Here is a 20,998-nt window from a genome sequence, read left to right on the forward strand (position 1 = left end):
TGATACTATCAATTAACTAAATCCTTGTGACAAGGCGCGGATAGATCGCGAGCCCTCTCTTGATCATCACATGCCTTACCCCGCGCAAAACAAATAAGTCTCCATATGTTGAAAATAGTTTCAAAATACAGGACAAAAATACAATACAGTCTCAATATCTTTCCCCTCCATAATAACTATTACTTAATGATGAATCGATCAATCAACACGCTCCAAAAAGTGAAATTCTGTTCGTCAAGCTGCAGCTCATGGCTCGGTGTCAATTGAGATACTCACAAAACCAATATGTGCTTGGCTTCTACGCGCTTTCTTGGTCCGGGCAATAATGGAGACCGATTGGAGAGTCATACCAGTGTGGCGGATAATTCGTCAAATGCAATGGTTTCAGGCCCTATGACCTCTTTTTTCTTTCTAACTTCTCCACTCTATCTTATAGCGAATGAAGTATCCCAAGTCGACTTGGCCCTTCACACAAGTGTGCCTGGTCTAGACCAACACTTTCATTCATCCGAGTCTTTGGGTATTCTTTGCTTATTCCCAGTGCTCTGCACAGTATCAACTGCGGGTAAGTAATATTAACTCTTATATGGGAAGGCTGAAATTCATCACCAATATCTAGGTTGCTATTGAGCTGATCATTGCGTGAGTCATCAATACGAGATAATCGTGTTCAGCTCACTCACGCATGGGTTTTGCCTTTTCCAGTGTTCTTTGACGAACCATTGACAATTTCAGTTGGATATATCCCGCCATTGCACTTTAATATGTACCATAGCCATTATTCTAAAAGCTGCTGAAAAGAAAACTGATAAGGCCGTATCCAGAAGAGGAGGACTTTCCGCTCATCAGCTCATTGCAATTGGGTATACTTCCGCATTAATATCACTCACCTCGTCAACCTACTAATTGTAGGCCAACTCGAGCATATCCGTACGCGCCGAGACCGATATCATGCTCCCTATTCTCCTCCCAAACAAATAGTTCACCATTTAGCTCCAACAAGCCTCCTCTGTCGCTCTCCGTATCAGGTGCAGTCTGATAATTGTATTTTGTTTTGTTGTCTATGCTCAAAACGCCCTAGAACTAGACACCAACATATAAGAAGCCACGATCATGGAGGAGAATGATGTTGCACTTAATATGAACCAGGTTTCCAACTATAAAATGATTGTCAAAATGCTGCGCGCAGTGCGCAATGCCTTGCGCTGAATTCGTTGTCACCCGCCAAACCTTAAGGACCTGAGGACCAATTGACTGGAGAAACAAAATCGACTGGGTCGCACATTTCCAGGATCATCTATGTCCACACCATATGCAGTATAGTCTCTTCATAGCCACTTATCTCAAATTCAATTCAATGCAGCAGATCAGTCCCTTACTTTTTTCATATTTCTATGTTGTATTCACTTCTTCTCACCCCTATCGATATATATATCACTGGCCACGTTACGGATCTGCATATTATATAGTTCTGATATTGGATTCCTTCGATTTCGACACTCTTTGTAATTTCAATTGGTTGTTTAATTACTGGTATCGATGGAACGGAGTTTCAAAGGATGTAAAGTACATGTCGTTGATAAAAGAACCCCTGCGGCTCTCGAATGGCCATGTGGTAACTGAAGCCGAAGCCCAAGGTCTACACAAGTTTTGTTCTTCATTTTATGGTATGTAACTTGTCTCGATTAGTATTAGTATTTCTGGAGTACGTGTACCTTGTACGTTACCAAATGGTACTTTCTTGACCTAATTTATTTGTTAGACCCCGCAATGAACTTTTAACATGATCCAAATATGTCCATGCTTTCTTTTCATTGAGAGCGCTAGCCCCCCAAAGTGCATAAATCTACGGTAGATCTTCATCAGAAATTCCCATTTGATACCGGGGATCACTCAGATAGCCGATAGGTATTATTCTCCGATATAGGTCATATTACTCTACTCTACTCCTGGCAAAAATCCCTCGGTCACAAGAATTAAAAAAAATCCGCAAGCTACGCACAAAACTACAATATTTGAAACACACGGGACAAATAATACTCTTGGCAGAGCTTCCGACCCATCATTTTTTCAAGAAGTGACCCTGTGGAACCTAATATGTAGATATACTCTATTAGAAGATCTTCATGTGGAGGTGTCGGGAATTTGGTTGGTGAATTATATTTCCTAATTCTGTATTATGGTATCAATTGCAAGAACTCAAATAGCTCGGATTTGAAAGGCTCATAATAGCGGTTCACTAGAAATGATTCAACTGGTAACTCAGTACTCAGCACCACAATATAACCTTTTTAAGATTGACAAACCTCACAAATAGATCAATATCCTCCACAGCACACCCAGAATTAGCAGTCATAAAGTTTTCTCAAGTAACTAGCATCTTTCACGATCTTTACCAAATCTCTTTTGCGTTGTGTTGATATTGACTCACTCCGTGCTTCACTCTCTAGATCTACCCCGCTCTCTTCGTCACCTATCCTCCCTCTCAAGCTAAGAAGATGGAATCCCCTTCATTTCTTATGAATGACCTTAGACGTCGTATTACTGAAGAAACACTCCTGGATCTCTTTCAGCCACTAATCCCCGTGATCAATATTGAGCCTTCTCTCCTTGATATCAGCCTCAAGGTCACAACGGTCACTTTTGACGAAAGCTCAGGATGGCTCCGCCACATACAATCTCACGCACCGCTCAAGACCACTTTCGGTACCTTATGGAAAGGCGTCGATGTCAACTCCAAAAGCGATGAATTTATCCGAGCAGTCAAAGACGGCGATCTCGAGCGGGCCGAAATGCTAGCAGAGTTCGGGGATACTGATGTCAACAAGACAGACGACAAAGGCAGAACGGCGCTACATTGGGCGTGTATCAAGAATCTCCCGGAGGTGGCTGCCCTATGTCTTTTGTTGGCGCGGATAGATACGAGCATTGAGTATGAGGGAAGGACTGCGTTTGATATTGCTTGTCAGCTGGACACCAGGGTACAAATTTGCTTGTGTTAGTAACACAATTCGTATGTGTCGTGTTATGGTGTTAGTAACACAACCAAAATGCATTAAAACACCGGGCTTTTGTGCAATTACGTGCTGTGTCGAAAATGTGCCAGTAATGTGTCGAAAATGTGCTGGAACTGTGTCTATAGCACCATTTCGATGTGTTAAAAATGTGTTAAAAATGTGTTAAAAATGTGTTAAAAATGTGTAAAAAAAAAACAATTCTTGTGTGTTGGAATTGTGTTCTTGACACATGTAAACTGTGGTTATACTGTGTTTTTGACACTATAGACTTGAGTTTTTAACACTATAGACTTGTGTTACTGGCATAAAACCGAATAAAATGTAAAAATGACTTTGGACAGAATTGAACATCTGACCTTATTGGGATGAGTATACTACTGTGTGTGAATTAACAACTGAGCTATACAACAATTTACATATTATTCTAAGTGATTGAGCATTAGAAACCCGTCAGATAAGGCAAAAATATTAAAAAAAATAATAAAAAATAAAAGAGAGAAATAAATATAAATAAAAATAATAAAAAATAAAAGATAGAAATAAATATAAATAAAGATCGATTTTTAAAAAAGAGGTTTATTGAAATATTGCGAACACAATAGAACTGTGTAACTGATTGACAAAGATCTCAAAATTTCTAAGTCAGAGATTTACACATTTTCATTGCGTCTCGAAATTTCTCCACACTTTTTATGTGTTATTGACACAATAGGACTCCATAAAAAGGCGATTTACACAATTAATGAAGACTTCACACAGCTAATCTGTGTTACTTACACAATCTGCACCAAAATTTTGTACCACGGTGTGGAAAAGAGTATAATTCCACCGCTATTCTATACGAGCACCTTTGAGATAGACAAAATCGACCCTCAGGGTGCCTTACTGCAACTTATCAATCTCACAGCGGAGCCAGACCTCGATCGAACCGAGTTCCCTGGTGAAGCCCTGTTTGATCCAGCAAAGGACGGGAACGAGCGTCTATGTGCTGCACTGTTCAAGAAGAGAAAAGTCAACGTCTTGGCAAGGAACGAGGACTGTAACACTGCGCTGCACATTGCGGCTATGAATGGACACGGTTCCATAGCAAGAATCTTTGTTAATAATGGATCTGATGTCAATGCAGTGGGTAAGGATCTCTTTACACCATTGCACTGCGCAGCACAGCGAGGAGACTGGGAGACTGTGAAGATACTGTTGGAGCTCAAGGCAGATAAAGATGCAAAAGATAAAAATGGAAAGACGGCACTTGACTGGGCCATGGAGAACGGTCACCGTGGAACACAAGACCTCTTGGAGGATAAAGAGGATTAGGAGGAGAGCGGAGACGAATCTGAGGAGTCGAGAACTGAGTTACACAGGGCAGCCAAGCGGCGAGATAGAGCGGCGGTTAAGCAGTTACTGAGAGGGGGGCTCAATATTGAGGAGAGAAACGCGAGGGGGCAGACACCATTGAATGTTGCGGCTGAAAGCGGGTGGGAGGATATTATACTGGTACTGCTGGACAAGAGCGCAATGATTGAAGCAGGAGACCTCAGAAATAAGACATTGCTCCACGGCGCAGCACGAGCCGGCGATCTGGAAACATTAAACTTACTTCTGGAACGCAATACCTACGAAGATGCGAGGGATTCGAATAGAAGAACTCCGTTGCACTACGCCGTTGCTCACCCTGCGCTTGTCAGAAGGCTTCTTGATGGAGGGGCCACTGTTGGACCGAAAAACAAACTAAACCAAACTCCGCTATATGCCGCAGCCTCCATAGGAAATGCAGAGTCAGTTCGGACCTTACTTGAGAGAGGGGCTAGTCCGCGTGTGAGGGATTCAAGCGGAAAGACCGCATCTGATATTGCATTGGAGAACGGACACAACAATATTGTTGAAATGCTTTCACAAAATGTTTAGGTTGGCTCCCCTCTTCTCCATACCCATACTCTTAATCTTATGTATTGAAAAAAAATAGGGCCTATAGTTATGTATATACGGAGGGTTTAGATATGTGGTGTTCTTGTAGCAGAAGGCTCATATTTACGGAGACTGGGATTATTCGTGTCACGATAAAGCTATTTAGGTTTTATCGGCCAGTTGAAGATATACGTATATGTGCGGTCAATAATGAGTACTACGAGAATTTAACGCTATATGTTCTCTATTACACTCCCTCATTTCTTTAGACTCACTCGTTCCTTTGCTCGTATATATATTGTAGACGTTGAATCTTATTATTGTTAGCTATATGAATAAATCGGAATCCTGTACTAGTTGGTGGAACGTTCGAGTGCTGTCTTCAATTACATTAGGTTCTCACTCATGTGAATGGAAACCTGACTTACTTCCTATCTATGTACTGCATATCGGAAAATATAGTCTCCAGCGAGCACTAAACGCCTGTTTATTTGGGCCGTAAACATTTAATGGACACAGTACAGAACACGATGATACTTGAGGATATTTTATCTTTTCTCGTGGGTTACAGAAGGAGATCTCGGAGTTGACAATACTTGAGCCCTGTACATATTATTCAAAATTTCGAGACTTAGAGTTAGAGTCATCTGATTGATCATAATCTTTCACATCAATTCAAGGTTTCAATACTAGTATCTAGTTCATAAACAATCACTCGCATGTTTCTAAAATTCTCGAGACTAGTCTTTTTCTGTTTTGTCTCGTATTGTTTTCTCTCCCGATCCCCCCGCCCATGTTTTGTTTAAGTTATTAGGCGCGAGGCTGATTGAAATGTCCTACCTATTATGGGATCAATGGCCATGTCCGTCATGATCAGAGGTCGGCATATATGTCAGGTTTTGGGGCTCCTTCACATATAAAAAAGGATCACTAAGCGGCCTCTACATTATAGCTGAGCAAATCAATTAATAGAGCCGGATCTTCGCCATTTCTATTCTTTTATTCTCAACACGTTTTTCTCTCTCTCACATCCAGGGACAAAGAAAGCCTCGAGACCTTTTGTCTTGTGCCCATTACTAGTTACTAGCCATAAAATCATAAGAAGCAATAGGCTTACCTACCTATCCGGTGATTCACTCAATAAATAAATTAAACTTCAAATTCGCTCCAAACTTCACTGGTATTGAAACCGAGTGATATATCATGATTTAGGATCACACCTCCATATCTCCAGAAAAACCTCTTCCGGAAGAACTCTGAAGCACGTAACACACTTAGGAGATATCTATCCTGAGTGTACCCTAGCTTTCGGGAGTCTCACATACTTTTCATTCCGTGAAAAAAATGTGGGTCTTTTGCGTATGCGAGTGATCTTTTGTGATTTACATCGGAACAATCATATGGCTGAGGAGTTCAAAAACTGAACTTCTAGGTGGGACTTAAGGCTCATGAGATGTCTCAGACCCGGGATAATCGAGGCAGGAATTACTTTCATCCGTTTATTTACATCTCTCTAGCCCTTCCTCTTCATGACTCATATTATAAATTAAAGCCAGGTTTATATCGGACGAAATGGCCAAAAAAAGAAATAAACATCTATTACCTGACACATACCCCTGAGTAGAGGTCTACGGGATACGGGTTGCGGTGATTAACGTTTGCGAATATATCTAGGGGACCCTTGAATCTTTTAAACAACTACTCTATTAAATTGAATTGAGATATATCAAGCAACTACGACAAATGAAACCCCGAGTACGGGGAAGCCTTCACAGATCAGTACAAAATTAAAAACAAACATAGTATATCTGACCCTCCAACCTCTATCCTTCCGTCACTACCAGCTCTTCTCGGGTGATGGTGCGTAATCATAACAGAGTGTCTCTCCCATAATATCCATGGTGTCCCCAATCGTCACGGTCTTTGAAATCTCGCGGAAGGGCATTTCGAATTCCAAGGTAACATTACCCCTTGAGGTTGCGTTTCCGTAGGGGAAGTCGAATGGGTAGATCGGGTTAGAGATATCGTACAACCTGGCGGGAAGATCCTTCTTCTGCCATTCCCACCACAGGCGGTCCATGTTGGTATGGTGAAGATAGAATAGTGGATCTGCAAACCGCCTCATTAATAACTTGCGCGATCAGGAGGAAGAGGTGCAACTTACCACCAGCACTGCTCCACACATCCGCCAGCTGTAAGCAGCAAAAGAAGAGTCAGCATCCCGTCAGTTTGTCCTAAGACGCGATGACAACTACATACCGTTCCGAGCTCTCCTCCAATCGCAAGATGGCCACCACCGTGATATCTGTATGTATAGACATTCTGAATCTTGCCCTGTGCCTTGACGTCAAACCACCCAAAGGTGGTCTGGTCCAATGTATCCTTCACCAACTGGGCGGACAAGAATGTAGTAGCGATCCAAGGGCTGAAATCCCTCGTCAGGCATCTTGGATTCGATTGGATGTTCTCCCTCGGTCCTAGGCGTACAACCAAGTCCTTGAAAGGGCCGTCTTGAACACATCCTCCACCTGTACGTCCCGGGGCGGGAGGGAAGGGATCGATACTCTCGGCAATCCAGGGACCGTTTCCGCCGAAACCAAGTGGGCCGGGATCAAAGATGGGAGAGGCGAGGAAATCTTCTTCTCTTGCAGAGTCGAGCGTGAAGTCCCAGTATCTTGAAAAACCATTGCATTAGTTTGGTCTCAACTTGAAAACTATGATATTGGAAAGCTCACGGTTGACCGCCAGTATAGTTGCATTCATTGATCATTGCGCGTTCGTATTCCGCAACAAAGTATCTATGCCTGGGAAAGGTTAGATATATCGCTCCATTACTTGGAAAATCAATTCAATCATACCATGGGAGCGTGTGTCCCTGTGTGAGTTAGTAAAATGCTCAACCTTTCTCTGAACGAGTGAAACATACCACAAAATGGATAGTATTTGCGTCTCTAACGTGTAGCCCCACGAAGTCGTCGTACCTCGATACGGCGCCTGGAACAGCATTGGTGCTAACCGCTGGTAGTTCTTGCAAACACTTGACAGCTGTGATATAATCTGACTTTTCCTGGTCCGACAAGGTACGCCTTGTGCAGAAAGTCAGCTTGATGCTACCATGCGAGGATCACTGTAACTAACCATTCCTTGCGGAGAGGCGGGTTGGTGCATGTTTTCGTATCCTGTGGATCCGGAGAGGGTGACGGCAGCGCGAAAGCCGCTGTGAAAAGAAAGCTACACACGAATGGAATCAACTTCATGGCTGTCGAGATTGTCTTTGCGTGTCTGGTGGTGTATCTGGACGGATGAGTAGTGAAGAGTAGTGGATATAGTTCGAGGAACTCAATGTCTTTTATATCTCAATCTCCATGATCAGTTCATTTAGCAAGCGGTCAATGAGCAGAAGATAATTGTCATTCGAGACATGCTGTACGGATTGAACGCGCGAAGGCGTATCTGAAAGGCTACACCGAGTAACTGTAGTATATTCGTCTTCTAGAGTAAGAACAAGGCATACGAGCATCTGCTGAGTAGTGATTCTCTGTAGCGTGAGCTCAGGCACGGGTAGTAGTGGAATGTCGGATAGTACTAGAGTAGCATAGATACGGATCCGATCAAAGACACTTCTATCAAAGTACTCTACCACTGATCTAGAACGAATAAAGAAAACCCTCTGTTACCACGCCTGCGGAACACCTGCAGGCGCTCAGATATTCCTAGTGCAGCGATGAACCAACGCTCAAGAGTCTCTCCGGAAATGTGGTTTTTGCATATCAATATGCAACTATGAACTGTCATAAGATAGTACAACTGGTGATGGTTAGGATCGACAAATATTCTATTAATATACATGTATGGTGTGCTTATACTCGAGCTCTACTCTACTCTACTCGGGTATGGGGGTAAGAACTAGAAATAGGGTTATTTGTATGGCAGAGCGGCGCCACTCCATACGAATAATCACTTGATGTCACCTCTTCACCAGATCGGTGCTCCCGACCCCATCCAGTTGAGAACGGATGGATTGGGAAGTACATATCCACTAGATGTGTACTGATCAGTATTCGATGGAATGTGTAAAAATAAGTATTACCTATGTAGATAAGGACGCGATGCAAGCCTTGCAAACCAAAAGCCTGGTCTTGTGTCCAAGTGCTTAATTCATCGCCTGATGCGTATGATGGTAGTATGATGGATGGTCCCAAGTGGTCACTACGTGGTGGGCCATGTTTTCTTTTGCTAGGACCGAGTAATATTTCATGTTGTCGATTAATTCTGCCGGATTGAGGTACTGTGGGTTGACATCGGTTGGATTATGCACCGCTTCCCGAGAGCTTGGCATGTATGGTTAACCATAGTATCGGGTTGCATGGGAATCTTGTGTTCATGTAGCTTATTTGGAAGCCAAAGCTTAGAGTGAGATTATTAATGGGATCACAACAAAGTTAAAAACGCTTTTCCTGATCACTAAGATAATTTAAGGTTGAGGCTCAAGGGGATTCGCCGGCAGGGATCACAGCCGCTATCGCTACCGCTACCTACTCGATTGGTGAGGGCCCTCGTAGGTATTTTCGCGGAGAGACGATCCCTGCCTGCCCGTGCTGCATGCAACCCCATACGCACGAGCGGGTGATGCACTATGATTTGCTGATCTCAATCGTCACTGCCCCAGGAACCTTTCAGCCGCACTAGCATTCCATCGTGGCGCTCATGAGACCTTTTTTTGTTTTTTCTTCTGTCACAGGTATGTAGGTAAATACATATGTTGGTACCTTATACTACATGTAGTATCATCCTCAAGTTACTCGAGTTCCCTCTAGTTGATCATGAACGATCATGTAAATAGGTCTAGAGTATCCGTGTAATCTACAAATACATATATTCATCTACCCCCCCCCCCCCCCCCCCAAAGTCAGGAGGATCGATGACTAGAAAGAAGAAGAAGAGGTAAAAGTTAGCGAAATCTATTTCAGACTCAACAAGCGTCGGGCTGAAGGTTTGTGTCGCTCCTGTCGGCCTATGAACTCAGAATCCACTACATACGTGTACATGCCTCAGGTACCTCTCTGTGTGAAAAGCGAATACATGTAGGTAGTATCCTCTTCATTCCGATTACAGCCGGCTGAGTTGAAGGTGGCCTTAGGTAGTGTGTGGATTTTGCAATTTGAGGTGCCACGAGGCTAGGTCTCCCTCACTCGGTTTTCCTTGCGGACATCAACTGTGCGACTCTAGAATACTACATAGGAAGAGGAGGTACATGTAGGATGTAGGTAGGGAAAAATAGTACTACATCACTACCCCACCTCAATTAGCACACCCCCGGGGGCTGGGGGCTGGGGGCCGGTAGATGCCGACCAACCCTTGCGATGAGCCTTAACTTTCGATTTTACACAAGGAATGTGTGCGAATGCTGGACAAGTATCCATCTACTCTACACTGTCATAGGCGACAGGAATATGGCAACTACCGCGATACATTGCAATCTCTCGATCTCCATCCCAAATCCACAAGCGAGAAACTACCAAATAGTTAGGCCAGCAAGAACCCGAAGCCAATCCAGCTGAGTCGGATAGTTATTCCGGCCGTCGATGCCTCAGAGCCCAAGTCGCTTTTGCGGACCGGCAACATCGGATTCACCAGCGCCTTTTACTGTGCGCCAAAGACCATCCATACCTTTGTGGACCAGGACCAAGCCAGCTCAGTCTAGAGTACCCGGAGGAACCTCTATCCTCTTCTCCCAACTCATACAGCCAGCACAGAATGCTCCCTCTACCATCATGATCAAGGCGCCGCAGTTCCACTCTTGTTCGGAATTTAAAACTACATCTTCTTCACCACCCTCAGGTTATTGTGTCCATCCCCAGCTTTAAAATCCTCCAGCTCACCAGTGCGATAAAATCTTCCATACTCAACTTACTAGCTCATACAGATACGTTTGGACTGAACCGCAAAACCTTGAATTCTGTGGTATTTGGGTATGTACAATGGCGGCGCCCCAGAAGTTCGGAGCCGGCAGACATGGCCTCGCTGTGTTATGAGGTCAAACGTTCTTTACCCCTTGAGTTCTTAGAATAAGAGGGACACACGCGGATATGCGCGAGCTAGACGCGCTCTATATTATTCTGTATAGTCTACGGTTTACTTACCATAATATCACGTGCACAGGAATGGTAGCGCTCTCTACAGCACCGTAGGTAAAGTGCGATATGTAGAGTAGCTACGTCCACTGGAGTTCTATATGCACATGCGTCTCTCGTAGTCAGGGTCCCTACATGAACAGGCGACACTCTAACCGAAATACTAAAACGATTTCTACAGGACGAGAGAGTGGGATTGAAAAGCCATATAAGAGGCCTAACCCAAACATAAAACCTCCTTTTGAAGATCCACTCAGTCATGGCTATGCGTACTCACAGTGATACAGCGTTGTGTATCTACTTAGTTGGGAGTAGGATCGGTGAAATAAGCCTTCGACAACAGCCATGAGAGTTGTCGCAAAATAAATCGAACCAATGATATGTCCAGGTCGCTCATGCCGCTAAACCACTTTCTTCCCAGGATCAATATGGCTCGTCAAGCTATCCATACTCTTTAGCGATATCCTATAGCGACAATGCTCGTATTTTTGGGATTTGATGGTGAAAAAGAGCGCTGTGCCCGGCGAATATGCTCCTAACATGATATCGTGACTTTGAGAAGAGGGTTTAAGCTTTGGATACTATACTAGATTCTACCCCAAAGCTACTTGTGGGTACTTATATACATATAGCTAGGTAATATAGCTAGATCTACAGAGGAGCTAGATTGGTGTTGATTGAAGAAACCTCTTTGATTTTATCAACATTCAAGTAAGCTTTAGAGGTTGCTGTCTAAGATTTTGACTCGATCTTCGTGTCTGATCACTCGTTACCGATTGGTTCTACGTATCGAACCCTGATTGAATGTTGTTTAGCTACATACACAATGTGTGACGCCTCACTGCGCGTTTGTTCATTAATTGATGTTATGTTTTGTGAAAATTCCGAAATTTACCTAAATTAACTAGGTACATGATTGAATAACTGGTTTTACATATGTACGTAGTGGATAACCGTTTCTGCGGGTAGATATCTTTCAGGAAATTTGAACCGGCCATGTGCGTTTGCATATTTCTAGAACCAATTGTCTCTACATAACTGTATCTCGAAGTTTCATAGGCTCCTGCGCAGTGTTGTGTACTCTACATACATAGGTACACGCGTATAATATTGCGCAGAATTTTCTCACGGCATGGATTATGGAGGACAGCTCTTAATTTCAACACTCACAAGCCTTTACAATATACATTCACACCTGCTATTCAGAAGTTGGCCGAAAGGTATGGGACCTAGCTCAGCCATTCTCACTCTCTCGCCAAGTACTAATACTACATTGCCTACATAGCTGGTTCCGCGTTTGTTTAAATTACCTTGCTCGCTTCTATTCGATTTCAATTTTGGGCCGTAAACAAGGTGTGAAAATCCTTTAATTATAATAATCGGGTCTGATATGTTCTACATTCTCATACTGACACTTACCAAGGTTTTGTGTTCCCGTGGATTTCTCTTATCAGGGTAGCCCTTTGCATCTGAAATAGATATTTCAGCGGGTATGCGTAGGAGGAAGGGCACCCATCCAGAGGAAGCCGGGAATAATGGTATGCTTATATCATTCCTATCCCAATGAATTAATAGCTGATAATATTTATGAAAATAAGATCAAAGAGAAGTAGACATAAAGTTTGATTCTTCAGCTGCGAATGCTCCTGGACCCAAGAACCCGCAGGAGCAAGCCACCTCGGAGGCTAGTCGCCTATCTACGTCGCCTACTGTGAAGAGGACATCGCTTTGGCAGTACATGATACCCTTCTCACCAAGGCTCTTCGGCGCATCTATTTTCGCGGCACGCATCCCATTTGTAAGGGCTGCGGATGCTGGAGATGAGTTCACTAATAATTTCGTTACAGATTTAGCGCCTCTCCTTGCATTGTTTGGCGAGAGAGTTGCAACGCAATTCATGAGCGAGGCTTTCACAATTGCCGACAGTATCATCTTTGCTGTTGCTCCATTGGGTGTCATGACGGCCATGGTTGGGGCTATTAGGGTTGGAGGCCCTAACGAATTGAGGGCTATCATTGGGCGTGCAAAGGAGAGCCGCTCTACAGTTGAGCTGGAGTCTTTGGAGTATAAGTACTCAGGCTCATTCTCGCCCTTCAGTCCTGTTCTCTCCATTCTTCATCAGAAGGAAAAAATCAAGTTCTTATCGGTAGCAGAGCCCTTAAAGATTATTGAATAATCTGCAATCTGATTGTCTATCTTGCACGGCCGTCTCTATTCTATCTTATTCTATTTCTCTTAGAAGAGACCCCCGTTACAACGACGTCCAGAGCAAAAGAACCTAACAGACAGAACCATGCCCAAAAAAGAATGAGCATCTCTGATAGAAAGAATCCGGCGAATGGAAAGATGACAAGATCTCTCCTTAACAGAAAAAGATAATCAGTGTTCTTGGAGAGACCATGCAGTAAATGTGCAATCAAAGGGAACACAGGACAATACTTTACATTTGAATGTGTGGAAGATAACGCAATCAAAGCTTTCAATTCAAGAAATGAACCTCGGATCGGAGGCTTCTTACCCTCCCCAATTTTAGGAAACCAGACGTTGTAAGTATTTAAGGGAGACCATTTGGCATATGCCAACGCCATAATAAGGTTTGACAATGGTTATAGTACCAGAGAAGAAGAGAATATCGGAGACTTAGGAAACGAGTATGGAAGCGAGTAGAAGAGGTTACTAGCTCCCAAAAACTGAATCCTCAACAAATCCAACAGAAACACGGACCTGGAACAAAGAAAGTACGCAACAAGCCTGTTATTTGTTTTTCGGCACAGTTAGAGGAGTTGGATAAGGTAGAAAAAATGGAACCAGACCCAAGAGAGGGGAGAGGTTCGAAAGAGTTGGAAGAAGAAGATGGTAATATAGTAGAGAAGAAGAAGGAAAATATCATACTGGAGACAGACATATCTCTTTCCCTTGCAATTGACAATGAATACGGCCGTAAGTCTTGCAGCTGTCTGATTTCAGGGTACACTGATGAACATCACTCCAAAATTCAAGGAACTGATTTAGAGGCTAACCAGTCAATGAAGTACCTAAAAATACCGAGACCAAGGCACCTTCGAAGGGACGGAAAATACTTCCTCCGATGCGCGCTAATGTCGACAAAAAGCAGACTGGAGCCAACTGGAGATCAACACTAGGCCCTTACGGATTTTTGCTCAAACTCGGGCCTGATGGACAAAGAGGTTTTCGCAGGTACAATGGATTGGAGAAAGTGCTGCCCGAGAGGTCAAAACTAGTCGGGATTGGAACCGGCCAGACTCTAGGCTCAGCAGTTATACTGATATGGATAGACTGTAAAGACAAGAAAGGGTGACCGATAAGGGCAGAAATGGAAATAGAATTTGAAATAGTTAGGGACTTCTTGGCAAAGATTTTACTGATACTAGATGCTATAATGGATTACAGAATCGGAATCTCAATACAAGATCAAGAAGGGGCTCTCGGAAATTTAACATTCAAACATTTCTGTGGTTACTCGGCGTCCAAAGTGATAAAGGTGAAATCAAGTGAAGAAGTGATAATCCCTGCCAGAACGGTGAATGCAATCTCGGTGAAGGATAGTCTTGCTGAAGGCATCGACTACAGATTTGGAGCAGTGATAACTCACGCACAGGTTTCCCCCTGACACCACAACTAACTCACGCAGTAATCGACAGTGAAACAAATATAATGATGTTCGCAAATCATTCCGAACACACTATAAAGATTGATAAGAATATGCTGATCGGGGAAGCTCACTCAGTGAGTTTTGAAGCCCAGGTGTCAGACACGAGAGAGATGATAGATTGGGAAGATCTGATAAGCGAAAAACCAAATGGAGCATCGGTCAACAGAGAAATGGGGACGAGCCCTCAAAGCGTCATCAAAGATAACGAAAGGTTTGACTTGAACAACGGAGTGCAGAAAAGAGAGGCCGAGGAGGTGAAAGCATTCACTTCAGGGATAGAGAGTTTGCGTCCTCCGAGATCAATCTCAGAAGAGAAGGTGAAGGTGATGATGGAGGGCTCGAAGAAGAGAATGTCAGGAGAAAGGTTCCCATCAGAGGACGACCACGAGCAAGCTCCAGAAGCCCCATCTCGGTCACCAGACTCTGAGCTATCAATCTGCGAGGAGATAATGGACGAGAAGAGCTCACAACCCCTCAATCTACTGTCCGAGTTCAATGATTCTTTTACTAAAGGATCAACAATTGGAAAATAGATCCGAAACTTTCAAAGCAACGATAGAAACTACATCACAAATTCCACCACCCCAGCAGAACAGACCAGTGGGGCGAGTCAAATGAAAGGCCATCGACTAGAAAATCGAAGACCTGCTCTCTTGAGATGTATTGGAGCCATCCACCAGCCGGACAGTGTCGGTAGTAGTGCTAGTTTGGCAGAAGCAGAAATGGAGATTCTACGCCGACTTCAGGGCACTAAACAGGATGACGAAAGGCGATGGGTACCATATGCTACGATCAGACTACGTATTCTCATGACTGGCAGTCAAAAGGTTCCTCACCAGTATAGACGCTGTTAAGAGATACTATCAACTGGAAATAGATGAACCCGACGGGTGGAAGATAGCCTTCATATCGCACTTCCATGGATCGATTAGTTAACACACTGGGTTACGAGGAATTGGATTGGTCAGAAAGATTCTATTGAGTTCTATCGGGTTCTGTCGGTCACAAAGGTATGAGTAACTTGGATTTGTTATCGCTGAGATTTCCTTGGGTATATTAGGAGGTTTTGTCCTTGTTTCTGTTCTCTTTCTCTTCTTTCTTTCCTTACGCAACATCATCTGTACCTACGTTGTTTATTACTGTAACGGGGGTCCTTTCTAAGAGAAATAGAATTGGATAGAATAGAGACGGCCGTGCAAGATAGACAATCAGGTTGCAGATTATTCAAAGATACTATCGCTAGAACTCAATAATCTTTAAGGGCTCTGCTACCGATAAGAACTTGGTTTTCTTTCTCATGAAGACTCGAGAGAACAGGACTGAAGGGCGAGAATGAACCTGAGTACTTATACTCCGAAGGTCTCTGTTCTCTGCTCCTAACTCCTTTACTAAGTTCCGGTGGGCCTTCCCTCAGTACCGGAAACAATACCACCGCTACCCCGCTTTTCTCTAAGCGTCAGCAGGTGTTTCCGATACCCAAGGCAACCACCCTTAGTCAAAGCCTTTGTAACACCTGCAGTCTTGGTTGCCACACAACCGAGGACCTGCATGAATGAGCGGCCGCTCAGGTGTAAGCTTAATCATTGCTGTAGAGCTTTCGCTTATTGTAGACTTCCCTAGCATAGTCCCTGTCCTTCGGCGGACTTACAATGCTCAGAGGATACAGTGGATCACCGGACAATCAGAGCTTCACTCTGGCCGGTCTTCTAGACACTGGCGAGGCATAGACTCGTCAGTCATTGCTCCCATGAATAGATCCCCTTCCTAGCGCCCGGAATGTAGTTACTCTAACAGCTGGTAGCTAACCACACTGCCGGTACTTGCATATCACCGTGCAACTGGCTTCTAACAATAACTCTCAGCATGTAACCGGGCCCTGTGTGTACTCATACACCAGACAGTTGAAATGGCTCCGTTACACCACTCCCCTCTTCCAGGATCTTGGTCTCCGAGATCTATAACCATTCTATTACCATTCATTCTATATGACAAGAAACTTCGTGATATGCAAGGAAATGAAAACCCGAAAGGAAAATAGTCTATACCCCAACAATCCGCTTGTCCTTGGGTTTCTTAGGATACCTCATATGGAAATCCCGAAGGGCTTCTTCAGCACTCTTCTTGAGATGCTCCCAAGGTTCCCATGTAGCATCCTCGTTTTCATAACCTTCCCACAGCACTAAGTATTCCACTCGTCTTCTCTTCTTATTGACCCGGCTATCAGCTACCTCTCGGACAACCCAGTTCTGTTCTCCTTCAATCTCTTCGGGCTCCGGTACAGGAACTCTTCTCTCAGGATCTACCGGTGCTCGGTAAGGTTCCAGAAGAGAGACATGAAAGACCGGGTGGATTCCCATTTGGGGGGGAAGAGAGAGCTTGTAGGCACGGGTACCAATAGCTTCTAAGACCTTAAAAGGTCCCATCTTCTTCTGATCCAGTTTTCCCAAAGGCCGCTTTGTTTGCACATTGCGCCGGTCCAACATAACTTCATCTCCTGGCTTGATTTCAGGCGATGCCAGGGCATGAGCATCATACCACCGGGCCATCCTTAATCTAGCTTTACCCAACCTGGCATTCATAGCCTGCCAGATAGATTCCCATTGAGATATCATGACCTCGCTCGCTGGATTGTTCCATTCTACTCCTTCCTTTGGGGCCGGCCAGTTGGTCCTAGGTTCATAACCATAGTTGGCATAGAAAGCCAATACTTTGGTAGACTCAGAGACCGCCGAGTTATATGCATACTCTGCCAAAGGCAAGAGCTCTGCCCAGTCATCCTGTTGATATGAACAATAACTCCGCAAGTAATGTTCCAGGGTCTGGTTAACTCTTTCTGTTTGACCGTCCGTTTGGGGATGGAAAGATGTGGACATCTTCAGCTTCACATTGAGGAGGCTCATGAGAGATTGCCAAAAGTGAGAAATGAATCTGCTGTCTCTGTCCGAGACTATGTCATCAGGTAAACCATGGAGTCTCCAAACTTCCTTCAAGAACAATTTAGCCAAATCTTCCGTTTTATTGAGGGTAGGAAGAGGGATGTAGTGTGCCATCTTCGAAAAGCGGTCCACTATTACCCAGATCTTTGTAAACCCACTAGATTCCGGTAGTCCCACAATGAAGTCCATAGAGATGGAAGTCCATGGCCGATAGGGTATCTCCAACGGTTGGAGCATACCAAACTTCTTGTGTCTTGAGGTCTTATTCCTCTGGCAGCTGTCACAGCTCCGGACATATTCCTCAACATCCTTATCCATGTTGGGCCAAAAGAAGTTATTTTTCACCCGCTCTAGTGTCTTAAATTGGCCAAAATGACCAGCCACCTTAGAGTCATGGGTATCGGACAGTATTTCCATCTGAAGCTTCTTGTCTTTGGGTATATACTATCTATTCTTGTAGAAGATGAGACCGTTCTTGACCGACAAGTTCTGGTCCAAATTTGGTTTCCTTTCAACCAGAGAGCGGTGCAGTTCCTGCCAGAAACTATCCTCTTTAGCGGCCGCATATAGGCGCTCTAAGAATGTATTCTGCAATTGATTCACCCTGACAGCCGCTAGCTTTGCAGGATCCAAAACCAATTGACCTGGCCTAAAAAAGGTCTGTGGCTCCGGCTGCAGAGTTTCACCTCCCTCTCCAAGGCGGTGATCCCAGCGCCTAGATAGCACATCAGTCTTGCCATTCTTTTCTCCCGGTCTGTAGACAACTTTAAAATTGTAGCCTGCGAGGTCTTCAGACCATCTAGCTTGCCGCCTAGTGAGAACCTTGGTAGAATTAAAGTACTCCAAGTTCTTGTGGTCTGTAAAAACCGTGATCTCTTGCTCACAAGATTTGAGCATGTGTTCCCATTCCCGGAAAGAGGCTACAATAGCTCTCATTTCCTTATCATGAATGTCATAGTTGATCTCAGCAGGGGAGAACTTCTTAGAATAGAATGCCACCGGATGTAGCTTCCCATCATCCCCATACTGAGAGAGCACCGCTCCCTTGGCAAAATCACTGGCATCTGTCTCGACCACCGTTCTCCTACTAGGGTCAAAATGAAGGAGGATTGGAGCGCTTGTGAACAGCCTCTTGAGTTCTTCAAAGGCCTGCTCATGTGCTGCCGTCCAATACCATTTCTTGTCTTTTTGCAGGAGGTCAGTTAATGGTTTGCAAACTTTACTGAAGCCTTCAATAAAGCGGCGATAGAAGTTTGCAAATCCGAGGAATGCCTGTACTGCCTTGATATTCTCAGGGACCGGCCATTCCTTAACTGCCTCCACCTTGTCTTCTGACATAGAAACTCCTTCTTCCGAGATGTGATAGCCTAGGTATTCTACTTCTCGGACATGGAAGGATGTTTTACTGATCGAGGCACAGAGCTTAGCTTCCCTAAGCTTCTGTAGTACCTTCTTGACCAATAGCTCATGCTCTTTCTCAGTCTCCGAGTAGATGAGGATGTCATCAATATAGACAACTACTCCTTCATCCAGTAGTTCCTTGAGCACATCATTGATCATTGCCTGGAAAGCGGAGGGAGCATTGCATAGACCAAATGGCATCACATTATACTGATACAGTCCATAGCGGGTTCTGAAAGCGGTTTTCCACTCATCACCTTCTGCTATCCTGATCAGATTGAAGCCGTTCTTCAGGTCTATCTTTGTGAAGATCTTGGCCTTGAACAACCTGTCTCTGAGTTCACTCATGATAGGCAGCGGGTACTTGTCTTTGACAGTGACCTTGTTCAATCCTCTGTAGTCCACACAAATCCGCAATGTCCCATCCTTCTTAGGAATGAACAGTATGGGCGCCGCAGCAGGGCTGTTAGATCTAGAGATCTTTCCTGAAGACAATTCTTTGTCCAGGTACTCTCGGAGGGCCTTCAACTCTGGAGCGGAACATAGGTACAGCGGGCCAAATGGGGGAGCGGTGCCAGGCAAGAGTTTGATCTTCAAATCATGGTGGGAATGCGGCGGCATTTCCTCAATTTTCTCCTGACTGAACACATCAGCCCAATCCCGGTATAGGTGGTGTATTTTCTCAGCAATATCACCTCCATCCTCATCATACCATACTGAACCAACCAATTGATAGACTGTCTCTTCTTCTTCCAACATTTGGTATGGAGAGATCAATTCAATCTTGGTGGCCGCTGGGAGACAATTCTGCTTGCAGTAGTCACTCCTCCAGCTCATGGTGTTGAGTTCCCAGTTGATGTCCGGGTTATGCTTCCTAGCCCAACTAATTGGCAGGTAACCGGTCATCCCTTCTTCCAAAGTAGCCACTTCCCATCGGAGTGTCTCCTTATGATCTCCCATAATCATGCGGACTGGGTGAGTGTAATACTCGCCTCCTCCCATCATGACATCTCCTTGAGCATCAAACATTGTCAGAGGTTGATCCCGCCGCACTAAGGGAATTCCATGTTTCCTGACAAAACTCTGGTTGAGGATTGCTCCTGTACAACCGGTGTCAAACAAGAAAGACCCTTGGGCGCCTTCATCCTTTCCTTTGACGATCCATGACAGTCCTGCCTTCAGTATAGGTCTTTTTCCATGTACTGGTAAGGAGGGAAGTCTCTGTTCCAACCTTCTTTGCTTAACAGCGGGTTCTGAACTTGTTTCTCTTTGTCTTTTCAACATAGCTAATAGCTTCGGGCACTACTAAGATCAAAAGATCCTTTGGTTCTATTCCCAAGCGTTAATATAGCAGATGTATTGTGTAGTAGTCTTTTTAGCAGCGGTTTGGAAGTGTCTTATTAGCAAATGTAACTTTGGTAGAGCACTGACAGACCAGCTGTTTCGGGTCTTAAACCCATCCTCAGAGTGCTTGGAGCAATCAAGTAGGCGGAAAACACAATCATAATTTATTCAAGAAAAACACAAAAACCAAGAAACCCATATAAAGGAAAACTAGTAAACATAGACCCAAACAGACACTTTTCTACCAGATGATTTCATTGTCCGAGTCTTGGTCAGGCTGAAAAACAAAATCTTCTGTAACCTCTGGGAGTACAACTAGTGGATCTTCTGCTACTACAGCAGCCACTTTAGCCTTCTTCTGAGAGTTGGACTTGCCATTCCCTCTTTTCCGCTTTTGTACTCTCACTGCTGCCACTCGGACAACAGTAGGTTCCTTGGACCAACAATCGGTCCATTTGTGTCTGGGCTTGCCGCACTATTGCACAAGTCAGTCTATGCACTCTACCAATAGGGAGTACCGGAAGGTTATACCTTCAAGCATACTTCTGCTTTCCTTCTTTCTTCTAGAATATCCCCCGGGATACCCTT

At 44.3% G+C, this 20,998-nt stretch overlaps 7 protein-coding genes across 7 annotated transcripts; 4 read left to right on the forward strand and 3 right to left on the reverse strand.

Annotated features, from left to right (window-relative positions):
- Positions 1-2,498: 2,498 nt before the first annotated feature.
- On the forward strand, positions 2,499-4,331 carry H6S33_012266 (uncharacterized protein; the record flags this gene model as incomplete). The annotated part of the gene is made up of 2 exons (XM_044843837.1): positions 2,499-2,981; positions 3,834-4,331. The coding sequence occupies 2 exons, from the start codon at positions 2,499-2,501 to the stop codon at positions 4,329-4,331; spliced, it is 981 nt and encodes a 326-aa protein (XP_044694915.1).
- A 201-nt stretch (positions 4,332-4,532) lies between these two features.
- Positions 4,533-4,922, forward strand: H6S33_012267 (uncharacterized protein; the record flags this gene model as incomplete). The annotated part of the gene is made up of 1 exon (XM_044843848.1): positions 4,533-4,922. The coding sequence occupies one exon, from the start codon at positions 4,533-4,535 to the stop codon at positions 4,920-4,922; it is 390 nt and encodes a 129-aa protein (XP_044694916.1).
- Positions 4,923-6,759: 1,837 nt separating this feature from the next.
- H6S33_012268 (uncharacterized protein) lies at positions 6,760-8,179 on the reverse strand (the record flags this gene model as incomplete). The annotated part of the gene is made up of 7 exons (XM_044843859.1): positions 6,760-7,031; positions 7,087-7,114; positions 7,182-7,596; positions 7,658-7,726; positions 7,781-7,797; positions 7,849-8,008; positions 8,061-8,179. The coding sequence occupies 7 exons, from the start codon at positions 8,177-8,179 to the stop codon at positions 6,760-6,762; spliced, it is 1,080 nt and encodes a 359-aa protein (XP_044694917.1).
- A 4,369-nt stretch (positions 8,180-12,548) lies between these two features.
- Positions 12,549-13,232, forward strand: H6S33_012269 (uncharacterized protein; the record flags this gene model as incomplete). Its single annotated transcript, XM_044843870.1, has 2 exons — positions 12,549-12,594; positions 12,655-13,232. 2 exons carry the CDS (start codon positions 12,549-12,551, stop codon positions 13,230-13,232), a joined length of 624 nt encoding a protein of 207 aa, XP_044694918.1.
- Positions 13,233-13,857: 625 nt separating this feature from the next.
- H6S33_012270 (uncharacterized protein) lies at positions 13,858-15,262 on the forward strand (the record flags this gene model as incomplete). The annotated part of the gene is made up of 4 exons (XM_044843881.1): positions 13,858-13,996; positions 14,080-14,355; positions 14,413-14,675; positions 14,768-15,262. The coding sequence occupies 4 exons, from the start codon at positions 13,858-13,860 to the stop codon at positions 15,260-15,262; spliced, it is 1,173 nt and encodes a 390-aa protein (XP_044694919.1).
- Positions 15,263-16,768: 1,506 nt separating this feature from the next.
- Positions 16,769-18,082, reverse strand: H6S33_012271 (uncharacterized protein; the record flags this gene model as incomplete). Its single annotated transcript, XM_044843892.1, has 1 exon — positions 16,769-18,082. One exon carries the CDS (start codon positions 18,080-18,082, stop codon positions 16,769-16,771), a length of 1,314 nt encoding a protein of 437 aa, XP_044694920.1.
- Positions 18,083-18,109: 27 nt separating this feature from the next.
- H6S33_012272 (uncharacterized protein) lies at positions 18,110-20,350 on the reverse strand (the record flags this gene model as incomplete). Its single annotated transcript, XM_044843904.1, has 1 exon — positions 18,110-20,350. The coding sequence occupies one exon, from the start codon at positions 20,348-20,350 to the stop codon at positions 18,110-18,112; it is 2,241 nt and encodes a 746-aa protein (XP_044694921.1).
- Positions 20,351-20,998: the final 648 nt, after the last annotated feature.

The sequence above is a fragment of the Morchella sextelata genome, assembly GCF_020137385.1.
Source record: "Morchella sextelata strain SCLS chromosome Unknown scls_8, whole genome shotgun sequence".
Classification (NCBI taxonomy): domain Eukaryota; kingdom Fungi; phylum Ascomycota; class Pezizomycetes; order Pezizales; family Morchellaceae; genus Morchella; species Morchella sextelata.